Raw genomic sequence first — 16,730 nt, 5'->3', positions numbered from 1 at the left:
TCTCCTAAGTGTTTTCTATAATAATGGGTATAGTAGGCACCAATGTACTAAGGCTTTCCTCAAGGCCGAAAAATTTCCTAAGATTAAAAAAGAACCCAAGGATCGCAATTCTCGGTGGAGATGTCTCGCAATTTACGGAAGGTCGTGCATGCGTCCATGGCGAACGACGATATGCTTTTTCCACAACGAGAATATTACGAGGTTGTGAAAAAAGAAAAATTGTTGCAACAAGATTTACTCGTTTCAAAGTAAGTGTGTTATAACTTCTAAGGCCGTTTGTCAGCTTTAGGGTTAGTGTTTAAGAATTTTAGTTCTGTGAATATAAAACACTTCGGAAAGTTGAAAGGTAATTTGTAGTGAATCGAACCGCATCGTAATCTCCGCGGAGACACTACAAATACTACCATTTCAGAGGAACATTCGGCTCCTGCTGACGATGAGAACCATAACAATTCTTCACTACCTACTGTAGATAGTACTATCATTGGCGCTGAAGGTAATAAATCCAACGAAAATGTAAGGTAATAAATCCAACGAAAATGTTAGCATAATTGTTGTAGCTCTCCCTGTCGAGCGTTTGCTCACAAATGGGAAGAAAGCCACGACGACCGAGCAACATCCCTGTAATGGCGAAGTTGAGGTCACGATGCAAAAGGTTGTGGCTGCGGAACAAGCACCTTTGCCAAATACCCTGGTTGATGCAGAAGCTCTGTTTCAATAGGGTTGCATATGAAAGCATCCTTTTCGATCTCAGTCAAAATGGTATTTTGATACTCTTTGATTTTTTTGGGTGAGATATACGAATATTATAAGGGACCTCAAATTTTTAGTGTGGTTCAAATCAGGGTTTCTTCCAAGGTTTCAATGCCTCTTTTATGAAGTAAGAAATTAGATGATACTCTTTTCATCTCTTATTATCATATTTATAAGGATTTTACTGTTATTTTAACTTTTTATTTGCGAGGGGTGCTTTGGGGAAACTTAGACCCTCCAAGATTTTTCATACAAATACCATGTTCATAATCAAGTTCCCTAAGGTGTCAATCCTCCTTCAGCTCACCCTCAACCTCCATGAAAATAAGTCCCTTCTCAAGATCTACCTAGTTCGTTTATCGTGGATAAATTGGAGGATATTTCTTGTTGACATTTCCCATCCAGACCCGGAAGATCTCCCATGAGCTAATGGTAGAGAACAACTTTATCTACAGCTTCAACGGGTTGTGGCCTCAAACAACGGATCATTACAAATGGATACACTCTAACTAGACCAGCTCCTACATGGTTCTCTTATGTTCAAAGGGCTTCTTCATAGTTATTTTTTCCCACCAGGAAGATTACCAGAGTGTTCTATCCAAGGTGTCACGCCCCTACACCTGCGGTAGTCTTTCAACAGCTTATAGCGAGGTGCGGAACCACCGAATGCTTTCTTTTCACCAATACTAACATTCGTGGACTACGCCTACTTTCACATTAACATTACTTAGCTTGTGTTTCGCAACCAAGTAAACATACAATTATCCTTTATACTTAATGAAGCCCATACTCATTCATTATCCATAGCAATCATAACAAGAACATCAACAATTGCAACAAGTATAAAGGGGAGGGGCAACTCCCAAACAAGTCTGCCCGACAATATATTATAACCAGTCTCTCTTCAATAATACAATACAAGTAATTCTTGGCAGACTCCAAGCTAATACTTAGTTTCTTTTATAAAGCAGGCAAACAGCCTTTACAAAGAACATGTGCACGTCTTGCACGAGAGTGGGTGCTCACACGAGTCACTGAGACACTCTACCAAAACCCGACGCAAATCTGCACTTTAGAACAGCCTTGGGCGCACCTCGCCCAACCCACAACCGACTCTAAATATCACCCAACTTGTGCACCTTAGAACTATGCATGAGATATGCGCATCCACTCTTGGACTGCGCACTTTACCCTTGCTCCTCCTTAGAAGTGCGAGCTCTCCAAGTGCGAGTTGTTGGATGTCAAATGACTCACAACGCAAGCTTATATATATGCATTGTAACACTGGTTCATGGTGGGTGGTGGCACTCCAGCCGACCCCCAAACTTCTGTCCACACACCCCTGTGCGCGCCCACACATGTGTCGGCCCAGCCACATAGCTCTCCCACGCTGGCAAGGTATAAGTCTTCATTTGCTCCACGCATTTCCTAAGTGTCGTAAACCATCCACCCTTTCGTCGCATGTAGCTCATTTGTTCGTCGCATTTCCTCCGCAACATTGTCGCATGTCCGGTCATCGCGCGCCTGTCGTGTGCCCGTCGTGCGCCCGCGCGCTCGCCCACGCCCTCGTGCACGGCGACGTCGCCCGGCACTCGTCGCACAATCGCCCGAAGGCCTTACATCCTCCTCCACCTGAAATCATTGTCGTCCTCGACAACATACCATCCCGGTAGCCATCCACCAAGATCATCACTCATCCATGATGTCGACCTCTCCACATAAGGCAAACATCCCTGCAACATATGTAGAGCCTCATCTCCATCATGCCTCGACTTAGTGACCAGCTGCCACCAAGCTCACCATACCAAGGTATGCACTCCCATCAGATGTCATCCCGATCCATGATCATCGACACAATCTCCACTGCAACATCTTGTGTCGACCTCATCATGTGTCCCTCCTCCATGTAGTCTTCCTATCAGATGCCAACACGTATGTGTTACCATGTCTCGACTAATGCCAACATATCTCTGCACATTGGTACCCCTCATGACTTGAACTAGTCGGGTGATCAGTCCAACCATACGCCCAAACCATAAGAATGCACATCCTTATGCCATCACAATTCTTTCCCTGACTTCTGCTACATCTCGGGCTCATCAAGAATCTATCAATCATCCCATGCTCAGGTCCATGGAAACTCCATCCCATCTGCAACATGCTCCATATAACCAACCTGACGTCCATGCCTCTAGTTGTCCATGATGTCCAACCCATGTAGACTCCATCTCAACCTCTGGTCATCTGCATCCAAGTCTGCACCTGTCATAAAGAAGCCTCCTCCAAGGCCCCTTGCAAAGTTGATGTGGTTCCTCCCTACCAAGGCCTCCACACCAACCTTCCCCCAAGGTTATCTATAGAGAAAGGAAGGCCAGGAAGTTTCCTCCCTGACTCTCATCCACCCATGTTTCAGATTGATGTTGTGTCCTCAAGTATCTATGCACAGCCTCAATCTCTTCACATGTACATCCAAGCTTACCTAGCTTGTAACTTGTCAGCTGAAAGTCATATATGCCCATGGCATACCTGCAAAAGTCCACTATTCCAGCAGGATCTCTACCCCCATAATCCTCATCAACCACTTCCTCTGAAGTAGCACTCGGGCTCCCTTCACTTGCAACTCCATTGTGAAGATCATCAGTAGAAGATGCTCCCAACAAGTGTCTCCATGTTCGTGACGTTGTCTTCTCACTCCCTTTATCCTTCTTTCCAGCTCTTGCAACGAAGTCAGCCAACTTCCTTTCCTTCGTTGTTTGAGTCACACTCGCAAGTCCTCTTTACTCCACATCCTCATGCTTCACATTTGGATCTTTGGGATACAAAGTCATAGAAGCCATCCTTGGTCTATACAACAAGCAATTTCTCCTATGCATCGGTACCATCATGGTCTTCCCTTCAGCTGTGATCAAGAGAATGTCCCAGTCCACCATTGGTATGGCTTGTGCAAGCTCCATAAAGTCTAGCCCCAACACCATCGAATGATCATCCATGTCCACAACTCTCAAGTCCAACTTTCCAAACCACGATCCTACTTTCACCTGAGTGTCCTTCAACATCCCATCAACAGCTCTAATGGTAGATTTGACTGCTTTTAAAGCACTCCATTCCCTCTCCATCTTTGCTTTCTTCCCAAAAGACTTTGCTGCCTTCCTGCTTAAGAAGCTATGACTAGCCCCTATGTCCACCAAAGCTGCAAATCTCTTTCCCTTCACGGTTACCTACACAAAACTTAGCTTCAAGGAATCACCTTCCTTTGTGGGCTTTGTCTTGCGCCTTACATCAACAACCTTCTTCAAGAATTCGGCCTCAGAAGTGTCAATTGGTTCATGTTCCACCTTGAAATTCCTCCTAAGGTACTTCACTTCCCTGCTTGGCTCCTCTAAGCAACCTGATCCTGGTCCAACCTAACTTCCTTCAAGCTTGCCCTTCATCGCATCTTGCTCAAGTGCACCAACCAAGTGTCCACTGACCAAGTTCATAGAACTAAACTTCCGAATATCCTCTGGATGCTCTCGGTATTGAGTTCCCAACCTGTTAATGTAGTCGAGCTCTTCCTGCTCAATCACAACAACCTTCTAACCAAGAAGCTTCTTCTTTATCTCTTCCTCAATTTGCTTGATTTCGGCCTCCACCCTAGCACTTTCCTTCCTCAACCGGGCTCTTTCATCAAAGAGCTCTTGAAGATCAAGACCACTTCGTTGGATCTCCTCATCAAGTTCCTTGAGTTCAACATCTGTCGTACTTCCGCATTAGCTCCTGAGTTCTTCAAGTTCCCTTCTTAGTTCCGAACAGCTCTCCTGAATCTTCATCTTCTCAGCCTTCATCGCAACCCAGTTAGAACTCCATCGACTCATATGTTCCAACACTTCGTACCAGAGAGCTTCAAATGCACTATGGCTAGGTTCACCTTCCGTAGGTTCATCTACCATTACTGCCTTTTCAACCTTCTCCATGTTCACCGAGTCACCTGCAACCTGAACCAACCCTTGTCCCACTTGTGTGGAACGGCTTCCTTCACCTGCAAGTACCCTTTCCACTGTCATGAGCAACCCTGCTCACCGGCTTCAAACTGAAGTCCTATCAAGTGTATACCAGCTTCAATGCTTCAACACCTGAACCTGTTCACAAGCTTCCAACCTTCCACGAGCAAACCTTGCTCTGATACCAACTGTTGCGCCCCTACACCTGCGGTAGTCTTTCAACCGCTTATAGCGAGGTGCGGCACCACCGAACGCTTTCTTTTCACCAATACTAACATTCGTGGACTACGCCTACTTTCACATTAACATTACTTAGCTTGTGTTTCGCAACCAAGTAAACATACAATTATCCTTTATACTTAATGAAGCCCATACTCATTCATTATCCATAGCAATCATAACAAGAACATCAACAATTGCAACAAGTATAAAGGGGAGGGGAAACTCCCGAACAAGTCTGCCCGACAATATATTATAACCAGTCTTTCTTCAATAATACAATACAAGTAATGCTTGGCAGACTCCAAGCCAATACTTAGTTTCTTTTACAAAGCAGGCAAACAACCTTTACAAAGAACATGTGCACGTCTTGCACGAGAGTGGGTGCTCACACGAGTCACCGAGACACTCTACCAAAACCCGGCACAAATCTGCACTTTAGAACGGCCTTGGGCGCACCTCGCCCAACCCACAACCAGCTCTAAATATCACCCAACTTGCGCACCTTAGAACTGTGCATGAGATATGCACATCCACTATTGGACTGCGCACTTTACCCTTGCTCCTCCTTAGAAGTGCGAGCTCTCCAAGTGCGAGTTGTTGGATGTCAAATGACTCACAACGCATGCTTATATATATGCGTTGTAACATTGTTTCATGGTGGGTGGTGGCACTCCAGCCGACCCCCAAACTTCTTTCCACACACCCCTGCGTGCGCCCACACATGTGTCGACCTAGCCACACAGCTCTCCCACGCTTGCAAGGTATAAGTCTTCATTCGCTCCACGCATTTCCTAAGTGTCGTAAACCATCCACCCTTTCGTCGCATGTAGCTCATTTGTTCGTTGCATTTCCTCCGCAACATTGTTGCAACATTGTTGGATTTTATACTTACGGTAGGATCTGTGTTGAACTTGAAATTAGTAAAGGCTTTCATGATAAAATCAAACTCAAAGTAGGTGATTTCTATTGGATCGAGCACCTGAAATATGATAACATGACTTTTCGTTGTTGCCTTTGCCCTCAAACATGACACCTATAGAAATCCTGCGCTCCAAAGCCAGTGAAACGAAAAACTAAATCTAAGGCTTGGAAGTCATGTAGCTCCCCCCGTGGAGAAAGAGGACTCCTTATCTTTATGAGGAGGATAATGAATGACATGATGAAATTCTCTCCTAAGATGAGGACCGAGAGGAGAGTAAGGAGAATAAAATTTTAGGACTTTGCAAAGAAATACACAATACTATTGTTCCCTTTGGAGTGGTAAAGTGAGCCTAGGAATCAGTGTCATTAGAATTTGAAAAAGATGCAATATCATCTTGTCAGGCAATTATTCAACAATCCATGGTTAGTCTTTCATCAAATGGGTGGGAGAAAGTAACCAAAATGAAAAGGAAAAAAAGCAAATCCAGAAACCAGCCCCAAGTTGAATGATACTTTTGTTTTTGTTAGTATATTTACCTAGATCTCTCCTTACAATGTGGTTTTGGTTTGTCTCTGAAATCCCCATCTTGAGGTGGGTCTTGTAAAATCCATGTAAAATTCTTTTGATAAATAAAATTCTAAACAAAAAATAAATAATAATAATAATAGATCCGAGAGGCTCATTCTAGAACCCAGTATGAGGAGATGTGTAATTTTGTTGTCCGTCTATGCCCCTTTGAATAAAAAATAAAAATTAAAACTATATTCTAAATAGAAAAGTAATGTTGGCTATTAGAAGTAAAAAATGTGTGGTTGAAATGTTTAAATCTTATACTTCAAAAACTATTTCAACAAGATATTTAAATAAACTATTTGAAGATCTATGTTAACTAACTTATGTGGATATCAACTTTATATATATTTATATATAGAAAAAAATTAAGTTTCTATAATTAAAATTTTTATTTGATCTTATATATATTATATTTAGCAGTTAAAAATATAATTGAAATAATGAAAAATGACACATTGTATTTAGCAATTTAAAACAGTTTGTACTTAAAAAAAATTAATCCCTCATATTTAATTTGTAATTAAAATAAATCTATACTGATAATTAATTACACTGTTAATTAAATATATCAGATTATACATAACAATATTACAAATGTTACACACAAAAATATTACAAACATATACATGGTTTCGTATTAAACGATATATCGTATTTCCAATACTTATTTTTCTTTTCAAATTTATTTGAAATCTTTTAGAATGCGGCTATGTAATGTTACATAAAAGGGCTGACATCAAATTCTAACGTTTATATTAAAGACTTGATGATAACTATTTTCATATTAAAGATTTGTCGATAACTCTTTTCATTCCCATGTGTTATTGTACAAATGGTTTGTTATATGAGAATAAATTATATTTTATATATTAGATGAGCATAATAACTTTGTTGTGCCATGCCTGAGCATTAGTTTGGTCATACATAAAATGTTTTTATCTCCATACATAAAATTGTATTGGATTTGTAAGATAAATATCAGGATGCTTTGGTTTTATGTGTGATTTGGTTTATAATTATTAGATTGTATTGCAAGAATTTTTGGTGTCTTTCAAAGCTTTGTGATTCATTTGGAAAAATGACATGCAAGAAAAATGATCTAGAGATCGTTCATACAAATGGTTGTCTTTCAACTTTTTACTTTGTTTCCGTCATTTAATTAGCCGTCATTTAATTAGCCTTCAACATATTCGAGTCTTCCTTTCGAGTTTCTTTTTTCTCCTACCCTTACAGGTTCCAACCGTGATAGTTGCAAGACATTTAAGGAAGAATATGTCTCAACATGTTCGACAGGTAACATGCTTCAGACTCACCTAGCTAGGGTTTAATCCTTTCTCCGCATTATTGTTTGATATATTCGGTCAATGTACAGTTCTTGGTTCGACGAGTAATTCCTTACAAAAATTCTTAGGTGAGTTACCTTTTAATACAAACAAATTTCTTCATAAGTTTTTGTCGCTACTTTTCCTTTCAGTTGCTAACTTGCTCTAATCTTTTTACTGTAGACAATTACACAGGTTGGGGGCTCTGCTGCTATGTTTGTTGTTGTGGTTTCTCTCTATGAGCCCAATCAAGTTCCATATTGACTTTCTTTCCTTATCTGTTTCCAAGGTTTATGATTTACTACCCAGAGGGTTTAATGTCATTTTTGGCATTAAAAATCTAATTATAAGCTACAAAGACAATTATTTTCCATTACTTATTCATTGTTAGGGTTTAATGCAAATTAGTAACCCTCACTAGCTGAGAGCCAGTTCATTTTTTCTAAGAATTTTGCACAATGTTTTTCAATGGAAACGTTTTTAACCCTCAACCACCATGAAAATGGATTTTATTTTTTAGACTCCTAAAATAATCTCACTCTATTTAATCACAATGTTCTATTGTGTTAAGTTTCTAATAACAATTATTCAACTTCGAGTTTAAGGATTTTGTTAATGAAATGTTTCTGTTATTCTACTCTAATTTATCATTATGTTCATATGAGTTTTCTCTTGGTTCCATACAGTATATGTTTATGTATAAACAACTATCTTTGTGCATGAAATGCACTCTCTCTTCTTCATGTTATTTTCATTATGAAGAAGTTATACTCATTGTCTTTATACAATCTTTGTTTGTTGTTTAGTTATGCTCATTTTTATTTAAGTGGTTAAGTAATGAATATTTGATTTAGCATGTCCCTTGGATGATCGACGACTATACCTAGGATTTTATTAAGTTAGCTAGGCCTAGAAAATAACCCATGTCCACAAGGGTCTTTATCACACTCTAAAAGAATCACAAGCCTACGAATTAAACAAGTCTAGATTTACAAATGTGACTAGGAGGATTTCCTTATCCTATATTCACGTTCATAAAAAAATTTCCCATTCTTTTGAGTAATATCATCAAGGTGTTCTTCCTACAAGAATCCTCCCTACGCAGCTCTCTAGACCTATACTCATTTATTTTGAAACACCTACAATTATAATATGGAGTTATTAAGATAATACTTCCTCTACATGTTTCTTGTAATGTATATTATGTTATTATTTTTTTAACAAACAAAGTTACACTATCACGTCTCGCACTTACGACTACCGAGTCACGATCTATCTCAAATGGTCCCCATAATTTGTAATTTTCTTTACACTTAACCATAAAAATTTCACGGTAAAAATTATCCAAACAAGTTTTCTTTTAAAAAAAGTAATCTCAATGTTCTATCAGATATAAAATATCGGCCACATTATACAAAAGAAAAAACATAGTAATCAACAATAATGCTAATATCTATAGTTCTAGTTTAATAGAACCAGAAATTTATCAATACATATCTATTCATTGTTGCTAGCCTATTAAAATTTACTAGGAAAATAATACTCCACCCATCCAGTGATATTAGTCCTTGCTGCATCTCCCCCCGAGTCAGCTTCACAATAAGGTTGTCTTAGAATAAATTATTATTAACCTCACACTATCTAATCCCAACTAGACATAGTCTCAAATTTGTAGCGTCCACACCAGCGTTAGTAAGGAATTCCACTTGCTAAAATAACTCCAAAATTATTCCCATTCCTCCTAACCTCAAGTCTACTGTACCCTATTGGCCTCTCCATCCTCCCCAAGAGGGTGTTTGGGCTTATAACCACCCCACCCATAACTGAATCTAATCAGTTGAATGTGAGCTCTCGTAGTTTTATTTTTCCAATGTAACTTTTATTAGGCTACATATGACTTATAAGATATAAGTAAATTCAACTAAAGAAAATATAATTTTGGCCTTTACGTGGCCCAAAGCTAAAAGTATTTTCCATTTTTCATGAGCAGTAAAAAAAATATTCATACATTTTATTAAGGGATATTACATCTCCCCCCCCATTGAGAAAAACATTTTCCCATTGTTTTCTAAACCTAAAAAGAGGCTTGGGTATGCTTCCTCCATAAATGTTACATTCTTCCTGGTAGCCTGTTCTGGGCTAAAGTGCTTCTGTTTCAATTTCACTTCGGTGATAACTCACTTCTGCAGCATTACTTCTCTTTGATTGAGTATATGTATGGGTTAGATGAGGAACTCGTCATTTGGTTAGAACCTAAAACCACAATCATTCACTAATATATATATATATATATATATATATATGTGTGTGTGTGTGTGTGTGATGATGATGATGATAGTGGTTAACATCCACTGAGACCAAATTGGTCTATTGGACCTATAATTTTCTTAGTTTTTAATTATCTAGCTCCTCGTCTTTCTTGGCGAGATTGGTGTTGTAGCTTTCTTTTCTTCTCTATGGTCTTCCAACTTCCTCTATCTTGCATCTCCTTCATCTCTTCTGGTTCTTCGGACATTGGTGTCTTAGCTTCGCGATCTATTGTGTTCGTCCTTTTGAAGATAGTCAGAGAAGAAGTTTGGTCTAGGAGATCTGCTTTGGTATTAAATGAAGATTTATTTTGTGCAGTATTCGAATCCTCATAACTGTTGATGCTTGAGGGGTTGTCGAGTTCACTTTTTTGTTGTTGGGTGGGGCTTTCTCCCTACTTTTCTTGAGAGTTGTTTCTTTCTTGTCCGATTTCTTGTGATTCAGAGTTTTCTCTAGAGTATTCTTCTTTGATGATAGTGTAGTGTTCTTTTTGTGCTCCTTCCCACCATGTAGATCTATGGTGGTTTTTCTAGTAGAATTTTAATTGCTTTATATATATATATATATATATATATATATATATATATATATATATATATATATATATATTGCTTATTAATTATGTTACTTGTATATCCTACTAGTTGATAACATTTTTAGGATCATATATATTTCTTTAATACTGAAACATTAAAGATGTTATGCATATGTATGTGGCTAGGCAAGGCTAGCTAATATGCTATAGGCCCAATTCAGGCAAAAATCTAAAAAGGATCACAAAATTGGGGTGCTAGTTTGGCAAAAACTCCCCAATATAAGGTGCTCTTTTTTGGTTTTACTCATACATACACATGGTAACCTACTTGAATTTATCGGTAGTTTCACTTTTTATCAACATAAGTTTATTTCTTGTCTTGTGCAGCTTTCAGGATCACCCTCACTTTTCTTACTATTTCTTCCATTTCTTTCAACATATCAGGTCCTAACATCATTTTATCCTCAAGGCCACTCCAATTAATAGGTGTTTTACATTTTAATCCATATAACACTTTGAATGGGCTCATTTGTAGGGAAGTGTGAAAACTATGTTGTGAGAAAATTCCACCAAGTGAATGTAGTCTTCCCACTTAGTCAGTTGTTGCATCACATACATTCTCAACATATCCTCAAACACTTGATTCACCCACTCAGTCTGCTCATCTTTTTGAGGGTGCTATACATTACTAAACAGTATCTGAGTACCTAATCCATCGAAAAAATCTTTCCAAAATGTAGTTGTAGATTTTACATCTCTGTTAGAAATTACCACTTTTGTTATTTCATGCAACGTGAAAGTTTCTTTCATGAATATGTTAGAAATTTGGATTGTTTTATAGGTAGATTACATGGGAATAAAATGGGAATATTTACTCAATTTATCAACTACTACCATTATAGAATAATTATGTTTCTTAGACTTGGGTAGGCAAATAATAAAATCAAGAATAATAGTCTCCCATTTCCATTCAAGGATGGGTAATGTGTGAAGCATTCTGGCAAGATAGCGGTGCTCTATTTTCACCTGTTGGCATTCTAAAAACTTTGTTAAATATTCATCACTTCCCTCTTCATGCTTGACCAAAAGTTGTAATTGCCTCATCCCACATTTACCCACTGTCACCAGTTTTCGTAGGATAAACATGAGCTGAAGGTCACTATGATAAGACTCAACCTCCTATGTGACCTTAAGGAAATGGATTTGAACACTTAAGACCTTCCTGACTTCCCTCAGGTACTATAGGACCTCTAGGAGCAACCCAACCCCTCTAGGTGTCCAACCCTTGATACAAATCTCTTTTTAATTAACATATAGCAAGTGAGTGTAGCACTCCAATTGAACTAATAAGCCTTTCTCCATGTGACTATGGATTTTTTCAGTTTGTTCTATGCTAACAACCCCAAATTCTGAGCCACTTTTCATGGCGAGGACTCACATCTACCAGAACTCAATGGAACATCCATAAGTGATAAATGACATAAAAACAAAGCTTATAAACCAAAAACTTGAACTAGGACTTGAACTGACCTCTCCTAACTAGGATTGACATTCTGTAAAACACATCATGAACATGCAACTTACAGGTCTTGAATTCATATTTGAACATAAGGATATAAAAACTCACCTGAGGTTTAACAAGAAGGATTTATGCCTTTTCACAATAGTTTTCATAACACCAATTAGGTCATTCATTCATTAACTAGACATTCATTAATGGAAATGTGATAAGAGCCATACATGGATATGTCAATTAACCATGCTTATAACCAACATACAAACAAATAAATAACAATGATAGAACAACCATTAGAGCCACATAATAACAAGTACATTTACTCATTAAAATAAATAGGAACTTAGCGCGTATTAACCATACGAAAAATACAACTAAGTAAGGGATTTCCATGTACTCCCCAACCATAGATTTCGCTGAACCAAATATTTCTTTTAGCCAATCACCCTATTCCATATTTGAGGCATGAATGTAGGATATCATGGGCTAAAAAAATCCATAAAAATCCAAGGGAATACAAAGGTTAAAGTGCCTCCACCCTCACCATACCGTGATCTCACCTAAACCAATCCTGAGATCACAAAACCAAACCAAGCCTAGATCCCTCAGAATTCCTTCACCATCCCTTAAGGAATTTTCTTAGTCTTCGCACACATGTTGAGGGCATCCTAGAGAAGGCCATCTCCACCCCCAAGCCTTGGATGCCTCCACCCATGCCATATTCCAAGCACAAATGTAGGATATCATGGGATAAACCAATCCATAAAAAACCAAGGGAATCTAGTGGTTAAACTTCCTCAACCCTCACCATACCGTAATCTCACCTAAACCAGTCCTGAGATCACAAAACCTAACCAAGCTTGGATGCCTTAGAATTCCTTCACCATCCCTTGAGAAATTTTCCTATCTCCACCCACATGTTGAGGGCTTCCCGGAGAAATCCATCTCCACCCCCAACCATTGGGATTTTCTTGAGATGACCTCACCTAGATCCAAAGCATTATGGAAATATAAAGATAAACCAAGAAAGAATCCAATCACACCATGGCTATCTGGAAATGGAAAGGAAAGTCTACAAACCACTGTTAAAACCCAACAAATTCCATGCCATTGATAACATAGAAACCAATATACACATATGAATATTCCATGCATGTCAACACCAGCTAGGAAATCATGCATGCAATATGTTACCTACAAGTATTCATACTGAAGCTACCTGATCCAACCTTTCCTTACTTGATCCTTGATTCTTTTTCCTTTCTTGTCCTTCCTTTGCTTTCCTTGTCCTTCCTTTTCTTGCATGATTTCCTTCTCCTCATGGTGCTCTTCTCCTCTCTGATACTAACTCCAAAACTAAACGGATAAAAATCTAAAAATTGGTCCTATAATGTCTTTTTATTCTTGATGCCTCTAATTTCTTTATTTTTCCATTATTTTCCTTCATTTCCCTCCTCACATGAAATTTGTGACCTTTCACTTCCATTTTATCCTAATTTCCCTTTATTTTCATAAAAATATACCAATTAATGACTCTTTGCCTTCTCAAAGCCTTCGCCATTTCCTTTTCCAATTTCCCCTTAGCCATAACCACAATAAGTGATTCCCTCTAGGATATTTCACCCAACATTCAGCCTAGAGTAGGTGTCCCATGACCTTGGTCTTATTTTGCCTTTATTAAATTTTATTGCATGAAATTTTAACCGGGGGTTGTTATAAACCCTTCCCCCTTAGGGGTACACTGTCCTTGGTGTTCTATGACACTTATGACTAGAAAACTGCTGAAAACCAAAACATACTGTCCATGGAGCTTTATAACCCATCTCATGGGAAACAAAACAACTTCCTCCAAACAAATCATGGACCAAGATGCCATCAATAAACAACTAGAAAATGAAAGCATGTGAGATGCTCCCTTTGCACATGCGCTATCATCCATCAACCATTGTTTCTTGTTGCATAAAAAACATTTAGGGTGCAAAAATAGAAAAAAATACTCCTCTCACAAGATGGCTACAATTATCAACAATCATGACACAAAAGAATGAAATGATATGTAATGCATCAAATCATGTAGAACTCCCCTTGAATTCATGCACTCTCCTTTTATGCCTCAAACTGATCTTGTGGACTTGAAATGAATAGATACATGAAGCTGAAAATTTCCTCTTTTAATCACATGCACCTACCAAGTTTGGCTTCTCATGAAGCCATTTCCTATTGGGCACAAGAAAAACATCTACTCCTCATGAGTAGACTAACTCTTTGCAAAACAAAACATTCTTCCTTGATGTCCTTTGAAGAGCTAGATATTTGCAGGTCATATTTTCTCCTCCATACCTTCTTTATCATCAATGGTGGGATTTCTCTTTTTGTTGGCTTGATCTTGTCATATCTGCAAGCTAGAGCTTTGTGGCCATAATTTCCACACTTGAAACAATGGTTATCCAATAAACTTTGTTTTAAATTTATTTGAAATATTTTAGAATGAGGTTATGTAATGTTGCATAAGAGGGCTGACATCAAATTCTCACGTTTATGTTAAAGACTTGATGATAACTATTTTCATATTAAAGACTTGTTGATAACTATTTTCATTGCAGAGGAGGTCAAGATAGTGAGTGGTGAAGGCTCACTTGACTTGCTTTTCGGCCGAGGCTAATGTAATTCCATTCCCTAGGTGAGATGTTAATATTTCTTTTCAGTAAATCTCTTGGAGTAAATTTTTAATTATTTATGTAATAAATTTCTACAAATTACATTCTAATTTTATATATAATTTTATCCCATGTACAATAAATATCATTTTAATAATATATATCTAATTAAAAACATTAATAAAAATGAAGACAAAACCAATCAATCAGGTTTTGATATTTTAAAAATAAAAAGAAAACTTTGTTTTATATCTCTATCTCAGAAGAGAAAGAAATTAGAAATGAATTTGATGTTCAGCTAAGTATAGTTTCAAAATCTTACTTCAATTCTTACAATCTCAAAAATGACATATTCTCCAATTTATTGAGCCAAGAGGCTCATTCCACTACAGCTCACTATACTGTGTAAGGATGTGGGTCACTGATCAAAGTTGAAATTTTGTTCATATATGCCAAAAAAAAATAACAATATGCTAAAATAGAAAATTTAAAAATTAATTAATTATAAAAAACATTAAAACAATGACTCATAAAATAATTTACAGTTAAAGAAATTAGATTTTTTTTTAAGTATTTAAAATAAATCTATAAACTGAGTACAGAACATTAAATTGTATTTAAAAAAACTTATGTGCATGTAATCTCATAAAACATTAAAACGAGAATGAAAATTAAATTGTATTACAACAAAAGGCTTATGTGTATTAACATATTTAGTAGAATGCTATTTTGATCTAAAACCAACCGCCTAGTATGGCGCTATTTATTATCGAATAGTAGACCTACGCTCGTGCATAAATTCACCCACGACTTTTGATCAGGATCCTTTTCAATACTTAGCCTTGTAATCTTCCCAAAGCTCATCCACGGTTTTACCAGTGACATCCTTGAAGTATAGGATGTTCCATGAAGTTTTTATTTTCGCATTCAGCTTGCCAACAAAACCATCGGTAACGGTCTGCAAGTACTCGATAAACCTGGCAGTCACACCGTTTGGAGGCTGTTGCTCTTCCCAAGTATCTCCGCTACCGGGAGCAGCAAAGCCTTCTGGGGCGAAGTTGACTCTTAAGCGGAAATATTGCGCAACGCCGTTAAACCACCACGCGGGCGCTTGGTTGTTGCCGGTCCACTGCCAGATGGCGGCCACCCCCTGGAACTCAATGCCAAAGACCTCTCTTACTAGATCACCCTTGTAGCCGCTAATGTAGTCAGAGCTCAAGAAGATTGTGTTGCTTTCCAAGTCCACCTTGGCAGCCCCGTCAATGTCGTTTGCCACAACCAGCGATACGGAGGTCACGGTCTTCCTGTCACTGGGCGGCTGTTGGGCGTAGAGCTGGTCATACAAAAAAGTATTGGCGAGATCCAATTGATCCTTTGCCAGGTCGGCCCTTACATCCTTATTGAATCTTTCGCCGCCCTCGCCAGTATTTTCTGGCACTGAGACCGTGGAGGTCGTGGACTGGGCATGGGTGCCCCCCACCGCCATTGCGAGAAGAAGTAGAGCAATACATTTTGCTGCTGCTGCCATAGTCGAACAAGGCCGAAACGTGAATGAATAAAAGATGAGAAGGGAGTTGATTGCTTCTTGTTTATATACGTACAAGGGACGCAGGAGAGGAGGTGACCGGTGTGCGTCATCCGAATGTGTGGCCGCAATAACAGCCGGTTTCTCTGTAGCTTCTTGATCCGCCTTAGTCCGAATTTACGATTTGGATAACGATGATTTGCATTCGTTCGGGGCATCACTTGCGGTTACCTATTCACGCTCGTTACAAGTTCAGCTCGACAAATCATAATCACGTAACAAATTATACATATAATGTTTTCTAATTTTAGATTAATATTAGACTTGTTGATAACAAATGGTTTGTTATATGACAATAAATTATATTTTATATATTAAATGATCATAATAACTTTGTTATGCCACGCCTGCGCATTAG

General features: G+C 38.2%; 1 protein-coding gene across 1 annotated transcript; it reads right to left on the bottom strand.

Annotated features, from left to right (window-relative positions):
- Positions 1–15,616: 15,616 nt before the first annotated feature.
- LOC149216545 (uncharacterized) lies at positions 15,617–16,315 on the bottom strand. Its single transcript, XM_089389995.1, has one exon. The coding sequence runs from the start codon at positions 16,313–16,315 to the stop codon at positions 15,617–15,619; it is 699 nt and encodes a 232-aa protein (XP_089246121.1).
- Positions 16,316–16,730: the final 415 nt, after the last annotated feature.

This window comes from Pinus tabuliformis, chromosome 1_1 (assembly GCF_031772625.1).
Source record: "Pinus tabuliformis cultivar Carrire ecotype Pingquan chromosome 1_1, CPIR1, whole genome shotgun sequence".
NCBI lineage: Eukaryota > Viridiplantae > Streptophyta > Pinopsida > Pinales > Pinaceae > Pinus > Pinus tabuliformis.
The sequence above is the reverse complement of the archived record's forward strand: the minus strand, read 5'-3'. Positions and strand labels throughout refer to the sequence as shown.